This window comes from Penicillium nucicola (assembly GCF_028828085.1).
Source record: "Penicillium nucicola strain IBT 29836 chromosome Unknown utg000012l, whole genome shotgun sequence".
Classification (NCBI taxonomy): Eukaryota; Fungi; Ascomycota; class Eurotiomycetes; order Eurotiales; family Aspergillaceae; genus Penicillium; species Penicillium nucicola.
The window spans coordinates 99,767-116,351 of NW_026643136.1; the positions used below are offsets into that span (position 1 = coordinate 99,767).

General features: G+C 46.4%; 8 protein-coding genes across 8 annotated transcripts; 5 read left to right on the plus strand and 3 right to left on the minus strand.

Moving 5' to 3' along the window:
* Window positions 1-1,094: 1,094 nt before the first annotated feature.
* N7511_011246 (uncharacterized protein) lies at window positions 1,095-2,195 on the plus strand (the record flags this gene model as incomplete). The annotated part of the gene is made up of 1 exon (XM_057133623.1): window positions 1,095-2,195. One exon carries the CDS (start codon window positions 1,095-1,097, stop codon window positions 2,193-2,195), a length of 1,101 nt encoding a protein of 366 aa, XP_056978741.1.
* Window positions 2,196-3,967: 1,772 nt separating this feature from the next.
* Window positions 3,968-4,698, minus strand: N7511_011247 (uncharacterized protein; the record flags this gene model as incomplete). The annotated part of the gene is made up of 4 exons (XM_057133624.1): window positions 3,968-4,072; window positions 4,126-4,307; window positions 4,363-4,462; window positions 4,513-4,698. The coding sequence occupies 4 exons, from the start codon at window positions 4,696-4,698 to the stop codon at window positions 3,968-3,970; spliced, it is 573 nt and encodes a 190-aa protein (XP_056978742.1).
* Window positions 4,699-5,898: 1,200 nt separating this feature from the next.
* Window positions 5,899-6,806, plus strand: N7511_011248 (uncharacterized protein; the record flags this gene model as incomplete). The annotated part of the gene is made up of 3 exons (XM_057133625.1): window positions 5,899-5,930; window positions 5,977-6,471; window positions 6,515-6,806. 3 exons carry the CDS (start codon window positions 5,899-5,901, stop codon window positions 6,804-6,806), a joined length of 819 nt encoding a protein of 272 aa, XP_056978743.1.
* A 1,658-nt stretch (window positions 6,807-8,464) lies between these two features.
* N7511_011249 (uncharacterized protein) lies at window positions 8,465-9,206 on the plus strand (the record flags this gene model as incomplete). The annotated part of the gene is made up of 3 exons (XM_057133626.1): window positions 8,465-8,689; window positions 8,744-8,864; window positions 8,896-9,206. 3 exons carry the CDS (start codon window positions 8,465-8,467, stop codon window positions 9,204-9,206), a joined length of 657 nt encoding a protein of 218 aa, XP_056978744.1.
* A 1,029-nt stretch (window positions 9,207-10,235) lies between these two features.
* Window positions 10,236-10,834, minus strand: N7511_011250 (uncharacterized protein; the record flags this gene model as incomplete). Its single annotated transcript, XM_057133627.1, has 2 exons — window positions 10,236-10,467; window positions 10,530-10,834. 2 exons carry the CDS (start codon window positions 10,832-10,834, stop codon window positions 10,236-10,238), a joined length of 537 nt encoding a protein of 178 aa, XP_056978745.1.
* A 591-nt stretch (window positions 10,835-11,425) lies between these two features.
* Window positions 11,426-14,516, plus strand: N7511_011251 (uncharacterized protein; the record flags this gene model as incomplete). Its single annotated transcript, XM_057133628.1, has 5 exons — window positions 11,426-12,425; window positions 12,471-12,998; window positions 13,059-13,464; window positions 13,527-13,553; window positions 13,610-14,516. The coding sequence occupies 5 exons, from the start codon at window positions 11,426-11,428 to the stop codon at window positions 14,514-14,516; spliced, it is 2,868 nt and encodes a 955-aa protein (XP_056978746.1).
* A 544-nt stretch (window positions 14,517-15,060) lies between these two features.
* On the plus strand, window positions 15,061-15,618 carry N7511_011252 (uncharacterized protein; the record flags this gene model as incomplete). Its single annotated transcript, XM_057133629.1, has 1 exon — window positions 15,061-15,618. The coding sequence occupies one exon, from the start codon at window positions 15,061-15,063 to the stop codon at window positions 15,616-15,618; it is 558 nt and encodes a 185-aa protein (XP_056978747.1).
* A 202-nt stretch (window positions 15,619-15,820) lies between these two features.
* N7511_011253 (uncharacterized protein) lies at window positions 15,821-16,545 on the minus strand (the record flags this gene model as incomplete). Its single annotated transcript, XM_057133630.1, has 2 exons — window positions 15,821-16,458; window positions 16,518-16,545. The coding sequence occupies 2 exons, from the start codon at window positions 16,543-16,545 to the stop codon at window positions 15,821-15,823; spliced, it is 666 nt and encodes a 221-aa protein (XP_056978748.1).
* Window positions 16,546-16,585: the final 40 nt, after the last annotated feature.

The following is a 16,585-nucleotide window of genomic DNA, read 5'->3' on the forward strand; positions in this document are numbered from 1 at the left end:
TCCTTGAACCCTTCGGTCATCTATCGATTGCCAAGCTTCCACCCCGTCGTCTGTCTGATCTCTCAAGTATTCCAGGAAATACTTATTTCTGTTTGCACCGGCCATTCCAATTACGTATATTCTTTACTGCTGGGTAGATCCTCTCCTACCATGGCCCCAATTTCCTGGCTAATCCAGTAGCACTAATATAGCATAGATGTGGTTATGCTAATACGAGACGGACCAGAAACGTCTATGTAGACATATAGTCCGGGTTTTGTTGTAAAAGCCGATGAACCAATAGACTTTAGAACTGGCACCAGCCGGCGTTGTGGGCCCGAACTTCATACGGTCCGAAAGCTTACTTTTTGAGCATCCTTCTTATCTTCCGTTATACGCGTGGTTGCGCGGCCAACAATCTTCAAAAAAAAAAATTGTGGTCCTTCAACCGTAAAATACGTGATTATAGCAGAATTTTTAATAAGCGTGGCTCATATTTTTCAGTAAATCCATTTAGACTGTAGTGGCAGCCATATTCATAATAGATCTGGAAAGTGGAGCAGAAGAAGAGAGACAATCTGACTAGGAGGAAGCTTAAATCCTAAATTCCATGAATCATTGCTGTCTACCACCGAACGCACCGTTCCGTGATTCACTCAAAGAATTTGTCACGATATTTGACATTCGCCACTGACCATGGATCCTGCTCTGCGTTCCACGGTCGTCATAAAACTAACCTTCGGTATGACTTGAATGGAAATGAACCTTTGTTCCAGCTGCGCGAGATCCTGCCATTATAGTACTGGCTGGAACAAATACTCTCCCATCAAAACGACTGGACGAGGATCGAGGATCAATCATGCCTGGAGCTACGGCGTAGATAACTTTGCTGTGGACCTACCCATCCAATTCAAAGTACCCAGGGGTGTAGAGTTATAACACATACTGTGCGGGTTCTAAGATCTTTAGAACTTTCCAGGATATGACTTGCTACAGTGTGATGATTTCATTGCAAGGATATTCACATGCTGGGTCCAAAATGAAGCTATTTAAGCCCGCCACAGGTCCCATCCATAACATTTCCTACAGTATACTCTTTGTTCACTGAGAAGACCATGGACACAGTCATAACCAGCCTGCCCCCAACATTGGGCACCATCCTGATGGATAATATCTCAATCATCCAGATCGTGTCCATGTTCTCAATCGGCGCGTACAATGGTCTAGAAACAGGAATCGTCGCGTTTGATGCGTTCAAAGGCTACCGCAGCCTGTATTTCTGGAGTATCCAGGTCGCATCCTGGGGGATCGTTCTGCATGCTCTTCCTGCCATGGCTCGCTTTCTAACACAAGCATCCAACATCGCGACGTCAGTCCCCTTCGTGATCGGATGGTATGCTATGGTCACCGGCCAAGCCATTGTACTGTACTCGCGTCTGCACTTTGTTGTCTCCAACGTGAGGACGCGGCGTTGCGTTTTGTGGATGATCATTATCAACGCCTGCATCCTACACATTCCAATGACCGTTCTCTTCTTCGGCCTCACCAACGGCGACGCACGTCTCGCTCGCCCTGCCGCAATCTTCGACCGAATCCAGCTGACGGCCTTTTGTGTGCAAGATTCCATCATCTGCAGCATTTATGTATACGAATCAGCTCTTACTTTCAAGAAGATCAGCACCATTCGTGGTCAGAACAGTCGCAGTGCCATCATTCATTTACTTTGGATCAACATTCTTGTCGTGTTTCTCAATGTCCTGCTCCTCGTCACAGAATACAAGCTTCACTACATTCAAGTGAGCTTCAAGATGGTGGTATACAGCATCAAGCTGAAGTTGGAGTTTTCTGTACTCAACCGTCTTACTTCATTGCTTCGCTCCTGTACCTGTCAGCGTGAATCCGGGGAGCGGCGGCGATCGAGTGGACGGAACCTGTTTAATAAGCTTCTTCCGCAGTCAGCTACGGCATCGACGACGGAATTGCGGCCTGCAGCCCAGGGAGAGGTACCAGATCGTCGCATATTCCCGACATGCTTCCAAAGAAAGCAGGGAGCGCGACGCGAGACGTCCAGCGAGTGTATGACACCCCCAGGAAACACGTCGTACTCACGGCGTACTTCCGAGTGTCAGACAGACACACATCAAGCTGGATCATCCGAAACTTTGCCGGCGCTAGAATTGACTTTATCTGAGTTTTCCCCAAAGTTTGACGTTTGAGCATTCCGACAACGAAGAATGCCAGGTCAATGTGACCTCATCGACGATGGAGCAGCGAGCTTGGATTCCGTGACGGACAGGTATGATCGCAACTACCAGGCCAGTCTGTTAGCGACAGGTTAACTATGATGCGTTCCCCTCAGACCATGTTGGATGGTGTCTTCGTTGAGCTATGGTAGGGGAATGGTGGTTCCACGCTTGTGAAGTGAACCCATGGATTTAAATTTGGCACAGCGATAGATTGAATTAAGACTTACAGATCGATATAGAGTACTATCAAAACTACGGCATAGTACAACGCTATAAAGAATATGTCTTTTTGCTCATTTCAAACTATTTGCAGCTAAGACTGCCGCCAAAAGGCGCCTTCCTGTTTCAGTCCACCCCATAATCGTCACTGACATTTGTTGAAAAAAGCAGAAAGTCCTACACCTTGGATTCTGAGTTACTCAACATTTTTTGAACTGGTGCAGGATGATGAGAGTTCTTGGCCGGGTCAATACCTTCATAGAGATGAAAGGGATAACGACGGGAACTTACTAACTGATCTTGTGAAAGAGGCCAATGTTTTGAATTGGAAGTCAAGATGAATATCTTCCCCGATTTTCTCATTCGAATAATGAGATGGATGTCGGCATCGCATTCCGAGCTGTACTCAGACGCCTTTTTGAAAAGGGTCTTTTTCCTCCTACGGGATTTTTGGTGAACTGGGCGTCCGACTCTGCTTTTGAGCTTTGACTGCAGGCTCATATTAACCGTGACTGCCGGTATAAGAGAAGGAAAGGCAAGTAGTAGGATGTTAAGTAATCAAGAGGCCGGATAGGAAAGAAGGCCGAATGGGAAAGAAAGGCAGGATGGTAAAAAGAGGTCGCATGGGGGCTGCGTTTCGATAAATGAATGTTCGTCTCCAGTCAGTCTGATACCTGTGTGACAAGAAATTCAGGACAATGGTAGTACATTGGCAGCGTTGATCTGAGCAAGATTGTTCACCAACGGTATAGTCCGGTGAGTCTGATAGTTAAGTTGAATTTCGAGCGAACGGAGTAGTTTGTTTGCAATGCACCGTTTGTCTAGATGGATGCATATACTCAGAGAAGCTCAGTGGTCCGAAGAATGTTTCACATCTGTACCCTGGGGTTGTAAAGCTGCACAGACATTTGGAATTTTCTATGGTTGAAGCAACCCTGAAATACTTACAAATTAGTCTTGAGATAGTCCTTCAACAGTTCAGGCACTACGTTGAGTAATCCAGCATGATTGTGAACCATTTTCATCGAGATCCGTTCGGCTCCATGCAGATTGTACACCCAGTACGAAGTCTGCGCTCCTAGTGGATCTACGACAAGCCTTTTTATCTCGCTAGTTCAATTATAATAAAATTTACCACAGCACTCAGTATTATTGACACTGGCGATGCTAAGATACGACAAGACTTTCACCTATATGAGATGGAGCGAAATGCAAATGTGGCATTCATTTGACAGTATGAGGTCCGACTAAAGCAATATGCATTTACTGATAATATTGAAGCACATATATTTTACTCAAGAATCGACGAAGAAAGGACAATGAATGAAGAGAGCGAGCCATTGGCAGTCAGTGTGAACAGCTGCTTAAAACAGTTCCCAAGCCCGCTCCGCATGTACCTACCTTGTCTGTCAAAGTACTGCACGTATTCTTCCTTATTCGGCAAACCAAATTGAAACGCATTGTGACAGCTTCCCGACCTGATAGAAAACGAAAAGGCAAGCCGCATTCAATGCGTAGTTACTTCAACGAGCGTAGTAAGACTGGACACCGTGATAGGCGGTCTTGTTGGTCACACTAACCAGTAGCTTTAGCTCCTCTTTGGATGACTCTCGATTAAATATCTCATTCTGGTAAAAATATTAGGCAAGAGCATGATGCGTATCGGGGTGATCTTTCTCACCTGCAGGAGCTTCTCCAAGGGAACATTCTCCAGCTGGTATGGCAAGTTTTGGATCTCGAGTTCCCATTCGTAGTTTAAATTCTTCAGCATCAATTTTTTAACAATATCAGCTAAAGCACATAATTTGGTCGTTGCGGAATTCATTTCGGATTCATGGATTTTGCAGCTATTCTCGACGCCCACTACGGAACGTTAGTTTCAATCCCTCTATACTCGCCAAATGTGGGGACATCTCACCAATCTTTACATCACCAGAATGTGTGACTAAAACTGTTCCCGGGCTCAGAGTGGCGAGCGCTCTTCCAAGCCGACGAAGATGTAAAATTCCCTCCAGTATCTGTGAAAGGTGAGTTCGAGCTCGTCGCGAATTTCATATGACTGACATACCGGCTTCACAATGGAAAGGATTTCATCCGCGGTGATCAAGCAACTGGAGGCTAAAATCTGATCAACTGACACCTCGGTTGGCTCCCAAATTAGCATACAGGACGCGTCATATTGGTAGCATTCGAGCAATTTGAGGAAACTTGGATGGGCAACTTGGTCCATCACTCCCCAGAAGAGCTGTAGCATCAGGCATTTTTTGTTGGAGCTGTTGGACATGCACTACTGCTCCTTTATTTGTCCGACGCCGAGCAAAGATCCATGACTGATCTTGCAATCTGGCAACTGGTTCGAAAGTATCCCATGGATTCGCATAGAGTTGCGGAATCTTTGCGACCGAGCAATCCAGGCGTGGTTTTCTTGATGAAGAGGTGACTCCTTCGATGGCTTCTTTCCGGGTTTGCGAGGGTTTCAAATCAGTGAAAGAAATTGGGTTTGAGGCCAGCTCACGGTGAAGAGACTCATCAACCCATACGGTTCGGCGGTGGGTGTCCTTATGATTCTTCATCATTTTTTGTGGATTTGGCAAGTATGAAACGATACAGCGACAAAGCTAGAGGGCAGAAGAGCTTTATAGCTACAGACCTTTCTTTCGGCATAGATCTTTAGCCTCCCCATAGTATCTGGGTCACGATGTCATGTTATTACTTCACCGCAAAGTAAAGGTGATGTACCTCAATTAAACAGGGTGCTATTAATTTTTGATCTCTTTTCTTCTGACGACTCAATTATGATCTTTTGAGACATTCGATGCTCGCAATAAACTACTTGTCAATCAAATATCATGCACTCTGTCAAAAATTCTTCCGGAAGGGCAGGGCTACGCTTATTTGGGATTATTCCTGCGCTGTATCTTACAAGCCGTGAATGTAATCATATGTAAGTACTCGAAACGGAAACAAGAAGCTTGCGGGATCAATCAGATCAAGCTAGACCATCGCACTAGTATATTGATGGACTCTGAAAACGCGAGCACCGTCTCAGGAATTGTTCCATATATACTACGATTAATGCGGAACTGGGGTTTTGTGACTTGCTCATTTCCATCGGCATCATTGCGAGAATAACAGTATCACTTTTTCAGATACGGTGATCATATTATGTAACCAATGTTCGTAATCATCTGCGCGGTCTGTCATGGCATGACCATAAAGTTATACAAGTCCTATATACATAATCTGGCTTGAGTAAAGATTTGGAGATGAAGACCAGACTTTCTCTACTCCCAGGAGTACCTTATGAGCTTGGCCTATGCGTGGCCCTTGTCTAGAGCTCTGTGGAATGTTAGTCGTGTGTAGCATGTCTTGCAAATTGCAGCATAAATATAGCTCTCTTGCTCTGAATGAGCCATTAATCTCATACACTCAGCAGCAATTTGACTCCTGCAAAATGATACCCAACCGGTTCAACTCTCGAGCACTGTCAGTTCATACCAAAAAATACCGAATTCCCTCTAATATTTGATAGCTCTATAAAAGACCTACTGCTGCCTCCAGAATCTGCCACACAGCAGCAATTGAACGTGGTGTCACCAGGATCTACTGAAGAAGCCATTGTGACTCGAAGCACGGATCCTGAAGAAGTGAACACATCCCCTTCCGCTAATGTAGCTGATGCGAAAAGAATTCCTTGTCAATGGGACTTTTCTGGCTCCACGGCCGCAGCTCGTAAGCGGAAATATCAGGCTCAGGCATCACAAAGACATCGCGATCAAATCAAGCAGAAGCAGAGCTTGATGGCCAATGTCGCTGCCTACTCGGGCGAGGTTGACAAGCTTTCGTATTTGGTGTCACAGCAAAGAGCGCAATTGCATATGCTGAATAATTTCAAAGAACTTGTGTGGGCCAAGGATACAGATCGTGCCCTGGCATTTCTCGGTCGTCATCCACAGGTACTTCCCATCTATGTTCTTGAACTCCAACATCGGCTCATCCCCTCCATAGCCGCTCCTGTTAGATTCTCGTACATACAGGTCTATCAAACATTTTGTTAGATACTGTGGCAGCTACCTTGCCTCAATGCCGTGGAGCAACCCTTGCATGGATTTTGAAGTGCAATTCTACGACGGAACAGCAGGGCAGGTGAGATGGCAAGTGAAAGTGCCATTGCGGTTGCAGGCTGCGCCCGATTTCCAAATCCAGGAGGAAGAAGAAAAAGCCGAGTTTGCTAAGAGTCTGTTGCCTACGGTAGAGTGGGTGTTCTTCGAAAGTTTGAATATCGCCAAAGAAAATTCTATGCAGTTGGTTCCGGATAGGATGAACACGAGTTTGGTTATTCTAGAGAATGCGGTGTTTTAAATTGCATGTATCTTTCAGGTGTGTCAAGAATGTTTAGTGTCTCAAATCAGGCACCATCGCAATGAATTGCACCAGTATATGCCAACCCCCCAGATTGATGAAAGATTTAACATAATCATGTATTTCCACAAATGACTACTGCCATGAGTAGAGAGAAATAAAAAAAGCCCAGTCCTCGAATTGCCCCCGAAGATGCCAAATTTTCAGAGGCCTCGGCAGATCTCGTAGGTCCAAGCTGTGTAGGACCAGGCAAGTCAGACACTGATGTAACACCCACTGTATTAGCAGTTGGCAGTGTGAATGTCGGAATTATCAAAGTCAAGGGCACAAATTCATTATTCCAAGCGATTCTTCCCCGTTTGTGTGCGTACTTTGAGCAGTCGGCATTTTGTCCCTGGCTTGCTAACTTTGGATACTATAATTTGTCAACCTTGAAACATAGCGATTCGATTGGCCTTCAGTGACTTACTAATATGGACTCGTGATGCTAGACAAAAGGTTGCGGGGGCCGTTTAGACTTGAATCGACGTAACAGTTGCGCCCGGTAAATTTGATTCAGCTTTTCAGTGACAAAGCCACCCTAGCTAGAACATATGTTAGCTATCAGGGTTGGGGAATATCACCTAGAGAACTTCCTCACCTGTGCCTAGTGGTAGAAAGGTACCGTTTCTTGTGATCGAAAAGAAGATAGAGGAGTTATATTGAATTTAGGATGAGAGACTTGAGAAGGTGATTGTGCTCATATTTATGTTGTCGGTTCTGTGTTTCGCGTGGACCTGGTGACCATATCCACAGGAACTGCTTGGGCCACCGTTGAAGCCATTAGATTTTCTAATGAATTACGAAAGACTCCCTGGGCATCAGATCGCGTTATAGCTCGTTGAGGGCCTCAAAATAATGGGCTTAAAGGATACACGCTGTTATGAGGTTGAAACGTCAGTCGCTGAGTACGAGCCCTTCTCCTGAATAGCATACAGGCTTAAATGTCGAGTCAGCCCTCATTCAAACGTGAAATGAAGCCTGCGTTCTACGGACCAAGATTCACCAGTCGATTTATAAAACGCTTAGCATTCTTATCTCTTACGGGATGGGTCGAAATCAGTTTCACCACTTGCACACAGAGATTATTTCCTCGAAGTCTCTATTAAAACATACTATGCATATTACAGTTCCTCTGCCCCTGGCTCTTTTTCTTGGCAGTATTCCAATACATTCCTATATAATGGTACAAAAGTGGACTCTGTAGTACTCTTGTATGGCGTTAGGGGATTCTAAGTCGGGCCTGCATAAAAGGCAAACAGATAGGAGATCTCCTTACTTTGGCTGCCAGACTTCGGATGACAGTCTGTAGTCCAGTCAACTTCAGAGTTTTTGTATGAATAAGGTGTGAATTATACGATACAAGCGGCGTTTTCTGTTAATCTTTTGTGTTCTCCTGTTCTGCTCTTAGGATCCTGTTGTCTCCAGGAGTCACACCAAGCGACTGAGCTACTAGCTAAGAAAGGATGTCGGCTGCTGTAAGTCTGACATCCGACGTCCCGAACATAAAAAGCCGCATGCCCACTTTTCTGCTTGGATTCGCATCGAACTTTCTCGCGTCTTTCGAAAAGCCGAGCCTTTGACTAGCCGTTGTATGTGACTCGAACTTTTACTTCACAATGGCTTCTCACTTAGCTCCGGTTTCAATGCCCTTCAATGGCCCTGATCTATTGCAACTTTTTTTTGGAGAGTTCGACGATGTCCAAAGTGTGATGAAGCAGACAGATGCTCTGCTGGCTGTTCAGCCCATCATGCAGAAACGATCTACTATATACATATCATCTCCAGTCTCCTCCTTTCTCTGGCACAACATTTTGACGATGGCCTGCTATAAATCTACGGATGTATGGAGGAGACTCTTGGCAATTCCTATTGTTTCGGCTAATGAGATGCTATAGAAGGATTTTGGGTCGTCGTATCGGAGACTCACAGACGGAAAGAGCGTCACTATCAAGCCTCTCGGTGATGGCACGCTTTATTTCTATGCCACCCATGAGATATGTCTTATCGACTTGAGGGGTTTCTACTTCCCCTTTTGCTTCTACCTCAGATGCAAAGAACACAATTGTCTTTGGTCCCCTGAAAGGGCGCTGGCAGGTCGATGAGCTTAACACCCTCAGACTCCGTGGATGGAGTGTGGATTACTATGCCGCTAGTCGGTTGCTTGATGAAGCTTCAGGTTTGAAGTTGGAGGGGGAGCTATCCCTAGAAAATGGCCGACAATTCCTCGAATACAGCAAAGCGATTGAGTACAACACTGAGGACGACGGACTGATCTCTACGAGTACAACGCTGACCGTGAAATACGACACGGGAATTGTAGTGGATCTATTTGGGCTTGGATTGGTGATGGAAGATTAGGAATGTTTTGAGGATTGAAGAGGTTTGTAGAACTCGATCAATTTATTGGCCTGCAATTATGCCTTTCAAAGTGCCTCTGTGAGAAATTCCAGCCATATTGTTAATGCTCAATTGTTCTTGATCTCAATGTGGCTGGTTAGGCGAGACTAATATTAGACACATCATCCTGTATCTAAAGTCTACTAACTAAACACTACCCCACAAGGAACCGCTAAGATATTGACAGCCAAATTGACATACACTGAAAGGAATCTTGTATGGGCTCCAAGGAGGCACAACATTAGCTAAAGTATGTACATTTAGATCAGTGATAGTTACCCTTTCGGTTCAGCCGCCGGGCGTTAACAAATTGTTTGTGTGTGTGTGCGGATCTAAACTTCATTTGCGGCAACGTTCAGAAGATTATTGGCGGACAAGCATATATTAACCACATGAGCTCATTCAATGATTATTTCCCTTCCAACTTGGGTACTGTAATGAAGGGCGCGAAATGAACAGTTTCCAATTTGTGACGTCTATCTGAATTTCTGGGTCTGCGATTGATCCAACAGTACAGTATCAGGTCGCGCATATACCTCGGCCTTCTGTAACTTCTACTAGTTTGGCCTACGCTTCATCCACCCTTACATCATTGCGCTCTGCTCTTGAAAGATGGTGGCATCACAGAGACTTTTTCAGCGGATCTTCAACTTATCGATCATGAGGTTCAGATCCTGTGTTACGTTATGCTTTATACAATTCGTTCTCAGACTCATATTTTTGATACCAAGTGTACTAACTAGATAGAGGGTGGGAGTTCGAAATCCAAAGAAACTGTTTGACGATGAGCGAAAGAGCAACTGGGTGATACATATCAATCCACTTGCAGATTCAGAGTAGATAAAGTTTCGCTGCTTGACTCTAAAAATGAACATCTGCTGCGGTACAAAAATTAGGGGCAGAATCAGAACGAAAACAAATGGAGAAGAAAAATTTCAATCTCACAGTGAACCTTTGGAAATGCCCTTTTGGGATCGAAAAGCTCTGATCTCACGTATCAGACATGACTGAGCCTCGGGCACGCCGGATATACTCGTCCTCATTTCGGAGTAGCTCTAATTTGTAGAACTTGTAAAGCGCGAGAAGTGCTGAACAAATCACTAGAGTTGCTCCAGTAACAGAAGTTGTTATAATAGCCATTACTGACCAATTCCCACCTTGAGACGTGCAAACGTTGATGACGGTGGTCAGCAGCCCCGCAGCGGCATGCAGACACAGGGGTCTAGTTCAATGTTAGACTTGGATCTGGCTTTTCAGCCCTTTCCGGTAAATTCGCCGACTTACAGAAACACTTGATTGTTCAACCAGACGTAATTTCCTCTAAGCTTTGGGAAATACATAAGCCAGATGAGAGCTGCAGCTCCACCAACAAAAAGGAAGCACGCAATAACGAGTAACGGAGGGTTCTGGATCATATGTAGAGCGGTACGACCGGCTTTGTTGCTCTGCAACGTCTTTTCAACCTGGCTCGAGGTCTGTAGTGATGTGAACGTGCCGGGTACGACTAGATAGCCAGCCAGCAGTGCCCAATTAGCCGCACTAGCCGTGATGTTGAAAAGAAGGTCCATTTGTGCCTCTTCTCTGAGCATTCTGGCGTAGTTGGTTTCGTTGGCGGTGTGGATCGCTTTCGCTCTACGTAGCTCTGGAATTCCCACGCGAAGCCGAACCCGATGAAATCAGCGCAGGCTTCAATCCAAAAACGGGACTCTTTGTCGATCTGATGGGAGCTAGCATTCTTGTATGATTGTCTGCAGCAGATAGTATGACTGAAATGAAGAACAAACTTAATCTGAAGAAGGCAAGTCCGTTCGGGGACTTTGAGCGCTTTGTATTGTCCATAGTGAAAGCTTACTACGGCCAATCGACAGCTTTGACAGTGAGAAAAATCGCACTTTTCACATGCGTTGAGGCTGACGTGGTCTAATTTCCAAGTCAAAAACAAATGGCTGCTCATAAATTTTAAGTTGCTGCGTACGTGATTTGGCAACGAGTATCTACAAATCTATAGCTAGAAGGAATGTGGGGCTTGACAGTTTTGTACAGGTCGAATTATGAGGCGGGACAAGATGCCAGCTTCAATCTGAGTATCGAACTATTCTTTTACCACTGCTTGTCACAGGTCGTAGTCCTTATATAACCTCCACAGGAGACTGTTTTTCTCGAATCAGCCAACATTTCTAATGGCTGCCTGGCTCGATCTCGTCAGAGAAAACGAAGCATGGAATTTAGTTGATACCAACCGCCTGGAAGAATTAGTGCAGGGATTGCCCTATCCGAAATGTCAATATCCGTCCCTGCTGTACTTCTGCGGAAACGCAAATCGCATGAAAGCCTTACGGGCTCTCTTTCCCTACAATAACATCACACGTAAAGGCCCCGCAGGATTAGTCCGTCTCCATCTCAGCACCACGACCGCTCATACACAGAATCCCATATTATTTGCCGAAAGCAGTCTTGGCCTTGAACGAAGCATGGGCGACTCAAAATGGCTCAAGCATTCAATGACAAAACATCGAGCCTTCTCGGTGGTGGCTGCCAAAGCTACGATGTTGCCTGCAAAGCTACAGCAAGAAGTCAAGAGACACTTTGTATTGCCATGGAGCCAAATTCTGTGTTTATTTCTCGATTCCATGTCAGACGTGCAAGCTGCAAAAGAATTGTTACAGCAACCATGTCAACAGCTGACCATTGGTGGCGAAGCGATTCCTTCTCACACGCAGATAGCCATTGTTATGACCAACAGTCAAAAAGCAACAAAAGCTTTCACCCAAGAATGCGCACAGCTTCAAAGGCTGACTGAGACTAGAACAATCACGATTCTCGATCTGGGTCCACGAAGCGGACTCTCAGATATCACGGCGTTCGAGCCACTGCAAGCCTGGATCCTGAAACAGCTTAATACAGTTCAAGCGGAGCAAGTGTCAGCTCACCAAAAGTTCTCAGCATCTCATCTCGGTACTTTCTGCAGCAGCCGCTTGCAAAGTCACGAATGGACCTTGGACGCAGCGCCATGCGATCTTTTAGCAACAGCCCGAAGGGACTTGACGAGGAGTGAAACGATGGGCGATTATCTGCAAGAAATAACGCGGAATGCAATATCCACCGGTTGTTCAAAGAGAGATTTCGAACATCTGATAGCGTCGGCTTTCCTGATGGAGGCTTATCCTCCGGGAATGCATCGTACGTCCACTTTCTCTAACTTGGTTCTTTTGCTAATTTTGCTAGAATTCTCTCCGACTGTGATGTTCAAGGCATTGTACGAGAAGCTGTGCCGTCGCATCTGGGACGGGGACTTGTACCACCATGTTGGTGGCTTGCTATACTGTTTCGTCCAGTGTTTTGAGCAGCTGAGCCCTCCCAAGGCATCGGCATTGATCCGAAAAGAGACCTTGCACCGTATATACCGCCAATGGGGCGGACTCCGCTCTACCACGACTTGTTTTGTCTGTCTATGCCGCCCTCCAGAGCACATGCTCCCTTGCAAACATACACTGTGTGACACGTGTGTCGTGATTTTCGGGCATCCAAGTGTGCTTGGAGAGTATCACTTCGAGATTGCACAATGCCCCATCTGCGATGAAAGGTCCCATGTCACGATACGCCAGCTACCTCCGACGAAGCACCCGGTGATTCTCAGTCTCGATGGCGGAGGTGTACGCGGCCTTATTCAATTAGGGCTATTACAGGCGTTAGAGAAGCGCATTGGGGTTTCAATCACGTCTCTGCCAGATCTGTGTATGGGAACGAGTGTGGGTACGTACAACTAATGGCATCGTTCATCATGTGTTTGGATAGACTGACCAGCCTCTGTAGGAGCATTGTCAGCGATTGATCTTTTTCTCAATCAATCCTCGGTTACGCAGTGTTTCCACGCATTCCCGGACCTGGCGCGAAACATTTTTCGTCGTTCATCGAAATTCCCGATTCCCCGTGGTATCCGGTGGCTTGCCTCGGCGTTCAACTTGACCACACATAGTTTGTATGATTCCGATGGGCTGTCAGAAATCATCAACACGGCAGTTGGCCCGTCTCGTCGCATGTTCGATGTTGCCACGGCCAGCCCTGCAGGTTGCCGGGTCGCTGTTGTAGCAAGTCGCACCTCCGATGGCAAAGCCTGCGTATTGGCCAATTATCGAGGAATCGGCCCGCGCACTATTGATACCGCCTATCAGTTCTTGGCGCCACGTGACGACCGCGAGAATCCTCTTGTACGGGACGCGTAGGTCCACTCGGTATTTTCCCAGCCTGAACCGGCCCTGTTGCTAACGCTTTTTCTGGCAGTGCAATATGTAGCGTTGCGGCACCCTTGTGAGTACATTACTGACGTATATGGAAGCTCGCTGACACTGTCCAGTTATTTCCAGACCAAGACTTTGCCGGGCCTGGGGCTCTTGCAAGATGGGGGGGTTCGTGCGAACAATCCGCTCGCCATTGCGCTGCGAGAGTCGGGCATCATCTGGCCCATGGCAAATCGACCCGACCTTGTCCTTTCTGTCGGAACAGGCTTCTCCACACCTCCCTCTGGTGATGCAACGGGAGTTTCTGAGTCGAATCTGGGAAGGTGCTCTTCCTCGATTGTTTCGGGCCATGATGTCGTCCCCATCCATGGACGGCAAGCAAGGCTTCTTGGAAGCCCTGAATTATGTCCCGCATCCGTTGGCCCCCAACATTTTCCGACTAGATCAGGCAATCAACGGAACACTCCCTGCATTAGACGATGTGCGCTCGTTGGAATCGATGTCGACCATGGATTTTGTAATACCAGATGGGCTTGTCAGAACGATTCTCGCTTCGGCCTTGTTTTTCTTCGAGTTAGACGAGACGCCTACTCCGCACAATGCGTCCTTTCAATGTCGAGGATCTATTCTCTGTTCGCGTCCACATCCTGCCGAGATCGTGCAGCGTATTCTTGTCGAGTTCCCCGGCGCAAGGTTTCAGTCCAGTCCGGACCATAATTTAGGAAGCATAGACCCAGTTGACATGTGTCAATTTTGTGGATACTTCAGAAAGCGCATTACTTTTCGCGTCGCCAGCCTTGAAGAGAGGGTCTCTATCGAAATTGCCAACGATACCTTTCGCGAAAGAATTGGTGGTTTCCCTAAGTCGACGCAAGAATTTCTCGACGAGCAAAAGGCCTACGCTCAGTTCGGTCGCACAGATCATCAAACTTTGGAATGGCCACGGCGGAGATCTTGTTACTGCCATCGTGGATCGAAGCGACTCGTCCACTTTCTAGAACCCACTTTGACGCAGAAAAGACGACGGTTATGAGCTGGGTGTAGCTGTAGTTCCGGACGGGGTTAGATAATCAATGTAAACAAAAATTTATGTCTCGGCGGGGTATCCGATGAAATGCAAGACGGGTGGAGAATAGGTCTGCTCTGGTTTTGAACAACAGGAATAATTAAATAGGTAGTCTGCATTCGAACAAGACTTCATCACCTCACTCACTGGTTTTTACCTACGCATGATTACAACCGTTTATAAGTGTTGGAAAGCGCGATTAAGGGCGTCAAAGAATACCAGACTGTGGGAAGTCATTCGACAACAAAGAATATGCGCCGTCTCCAATCTAGAGTCTGTTGGGATTGCGGTAAGGATGACCCCGAAAATTGGGTCAATCATGAGCAAACTAGCTTGGCAGTGTGCTGGTGCTAATCTTCGACTCAGGAATCGACCGTCAACGGTGGTGATAATGTGATGAAAGCCGTTCACAAACTGTTCAGCACAACTACTGCCGTTGCGCATGGACTGAATTTGCCTTCTTATAGACCTGCCCCGAGCCCAACTTCAGTTTCATTGAGGCATATTCAGTATGAACCTTTTTCGAAAGCAAAGTCCCCGTCACCCTAGTGACAATACTTCCAGTATCTATAGTCGATCCACCGACACGGCTAAAGATGTGCCTATGACTTGTATACCAACTACCATACAAATCAAGCCATCTCTCCCTGAGATCAATCTGCTAGACCACCAAATCTCGATGGCTTGCGGATCTACCATGGCCTTGGAAACCACCCGCCCGCGACTGAGAAAATCCAAAACACAACTCGAGATGTCGATTGCAGAGTTGAAGGCCGAACGACTGCAGCAGCATAGGCAACAAGGGCTTGAGAATGATTTTTATTGCAAGTGTTTTGAGAGCTTCCACAAACTTGTCAGCACCACAATGGACGCAACACAGAGTCTGGCTCTGCAGTACCATTTCAACCCTGCAAATAGTCCTTCAAGGGATCCACGATTGATTCGAGCTATCGTTTCCTTGAGAGTGGCTCTTGACAAATCACAGGCCGAGGAAACAAACGCAGAACGGGAATGGAAGCGGCAGTGGAAGGACTCTTCTGCTAGGCAGTCGTCACTCCAATGGCTTTAAATGTTGAGATATTTTGTGTACCTGTAGCATCTATATAGATACATATCCAGTTGGAAGTAAGAAATTCAAAGACGAAGTTTCTGAGATAAGACCAAGAGAATCTTCAGGGCATCGAGAATTTACTTGATATCTTACCTCATCAACCACAGCAGAGATACGTGCAGTTGTCCATGCGATTGTCTCCGTAGGAATTTACCGACCCCTAAGAGTTTTTGAATTCGGCGCGTAAAAACTGTTCCACGTTAAAGACGAAGTCATCTTCAACACCTTGGAGGACTTGGATCACAGCTTCTGGAAGCAAGGCCAACCGTCGACCCAGATGATGTGGGCGGGCTTCACACAGAGAGATTTGGAGGGTGGCTTTCTGCCTTAGCTGAGCTGTCCGCTGGTCGAACTCCGAAAGTCCGGTCTTCACGAACACTTGAAGTCGACAAAGACTTTTAGAGTCTTCCAGGCCAACAGTGCATTGCGAAAAGTTGATGGCAACGCGAATTAGCTCCAGTAGTGATTTTCGATGCTGTGAAATGCGATGAACAGCCGCGTGGCGGATACTAGTGATCACGCCACGCCATCCGATCAACGCACTTAGAGTTGACTGATAAAATTCGTCCTTGACTTTTTCTCGATGAGCTTGTAAAAAACGGAAGACTTTGTGTAACTCCAAGGCTTGCGGGCATGTCCATCCGACCGCAAGCGATTCTGCTAACAGCCATTTCTGAATGAAGCAGAAAGCACAAACTTCAAGTTGTTGTTGCATGACCTGCAAGATCTGGTGCTGGGCGCGAAAGGGAATGTATTCAGCGGAAAATCCGGGTAATGAACCTATGCCTTTGATCATCCCTGTCCAACATTGTTAGTTTATAGCATCTGAAGTGTCAGTCTTGGAGTATCCGACTTACCCTCATATTGCAAAATGTTCTGGGGCATAGCCAATTAGAGCTTCTATCAAGTCCAGCCCTTGAAAGTA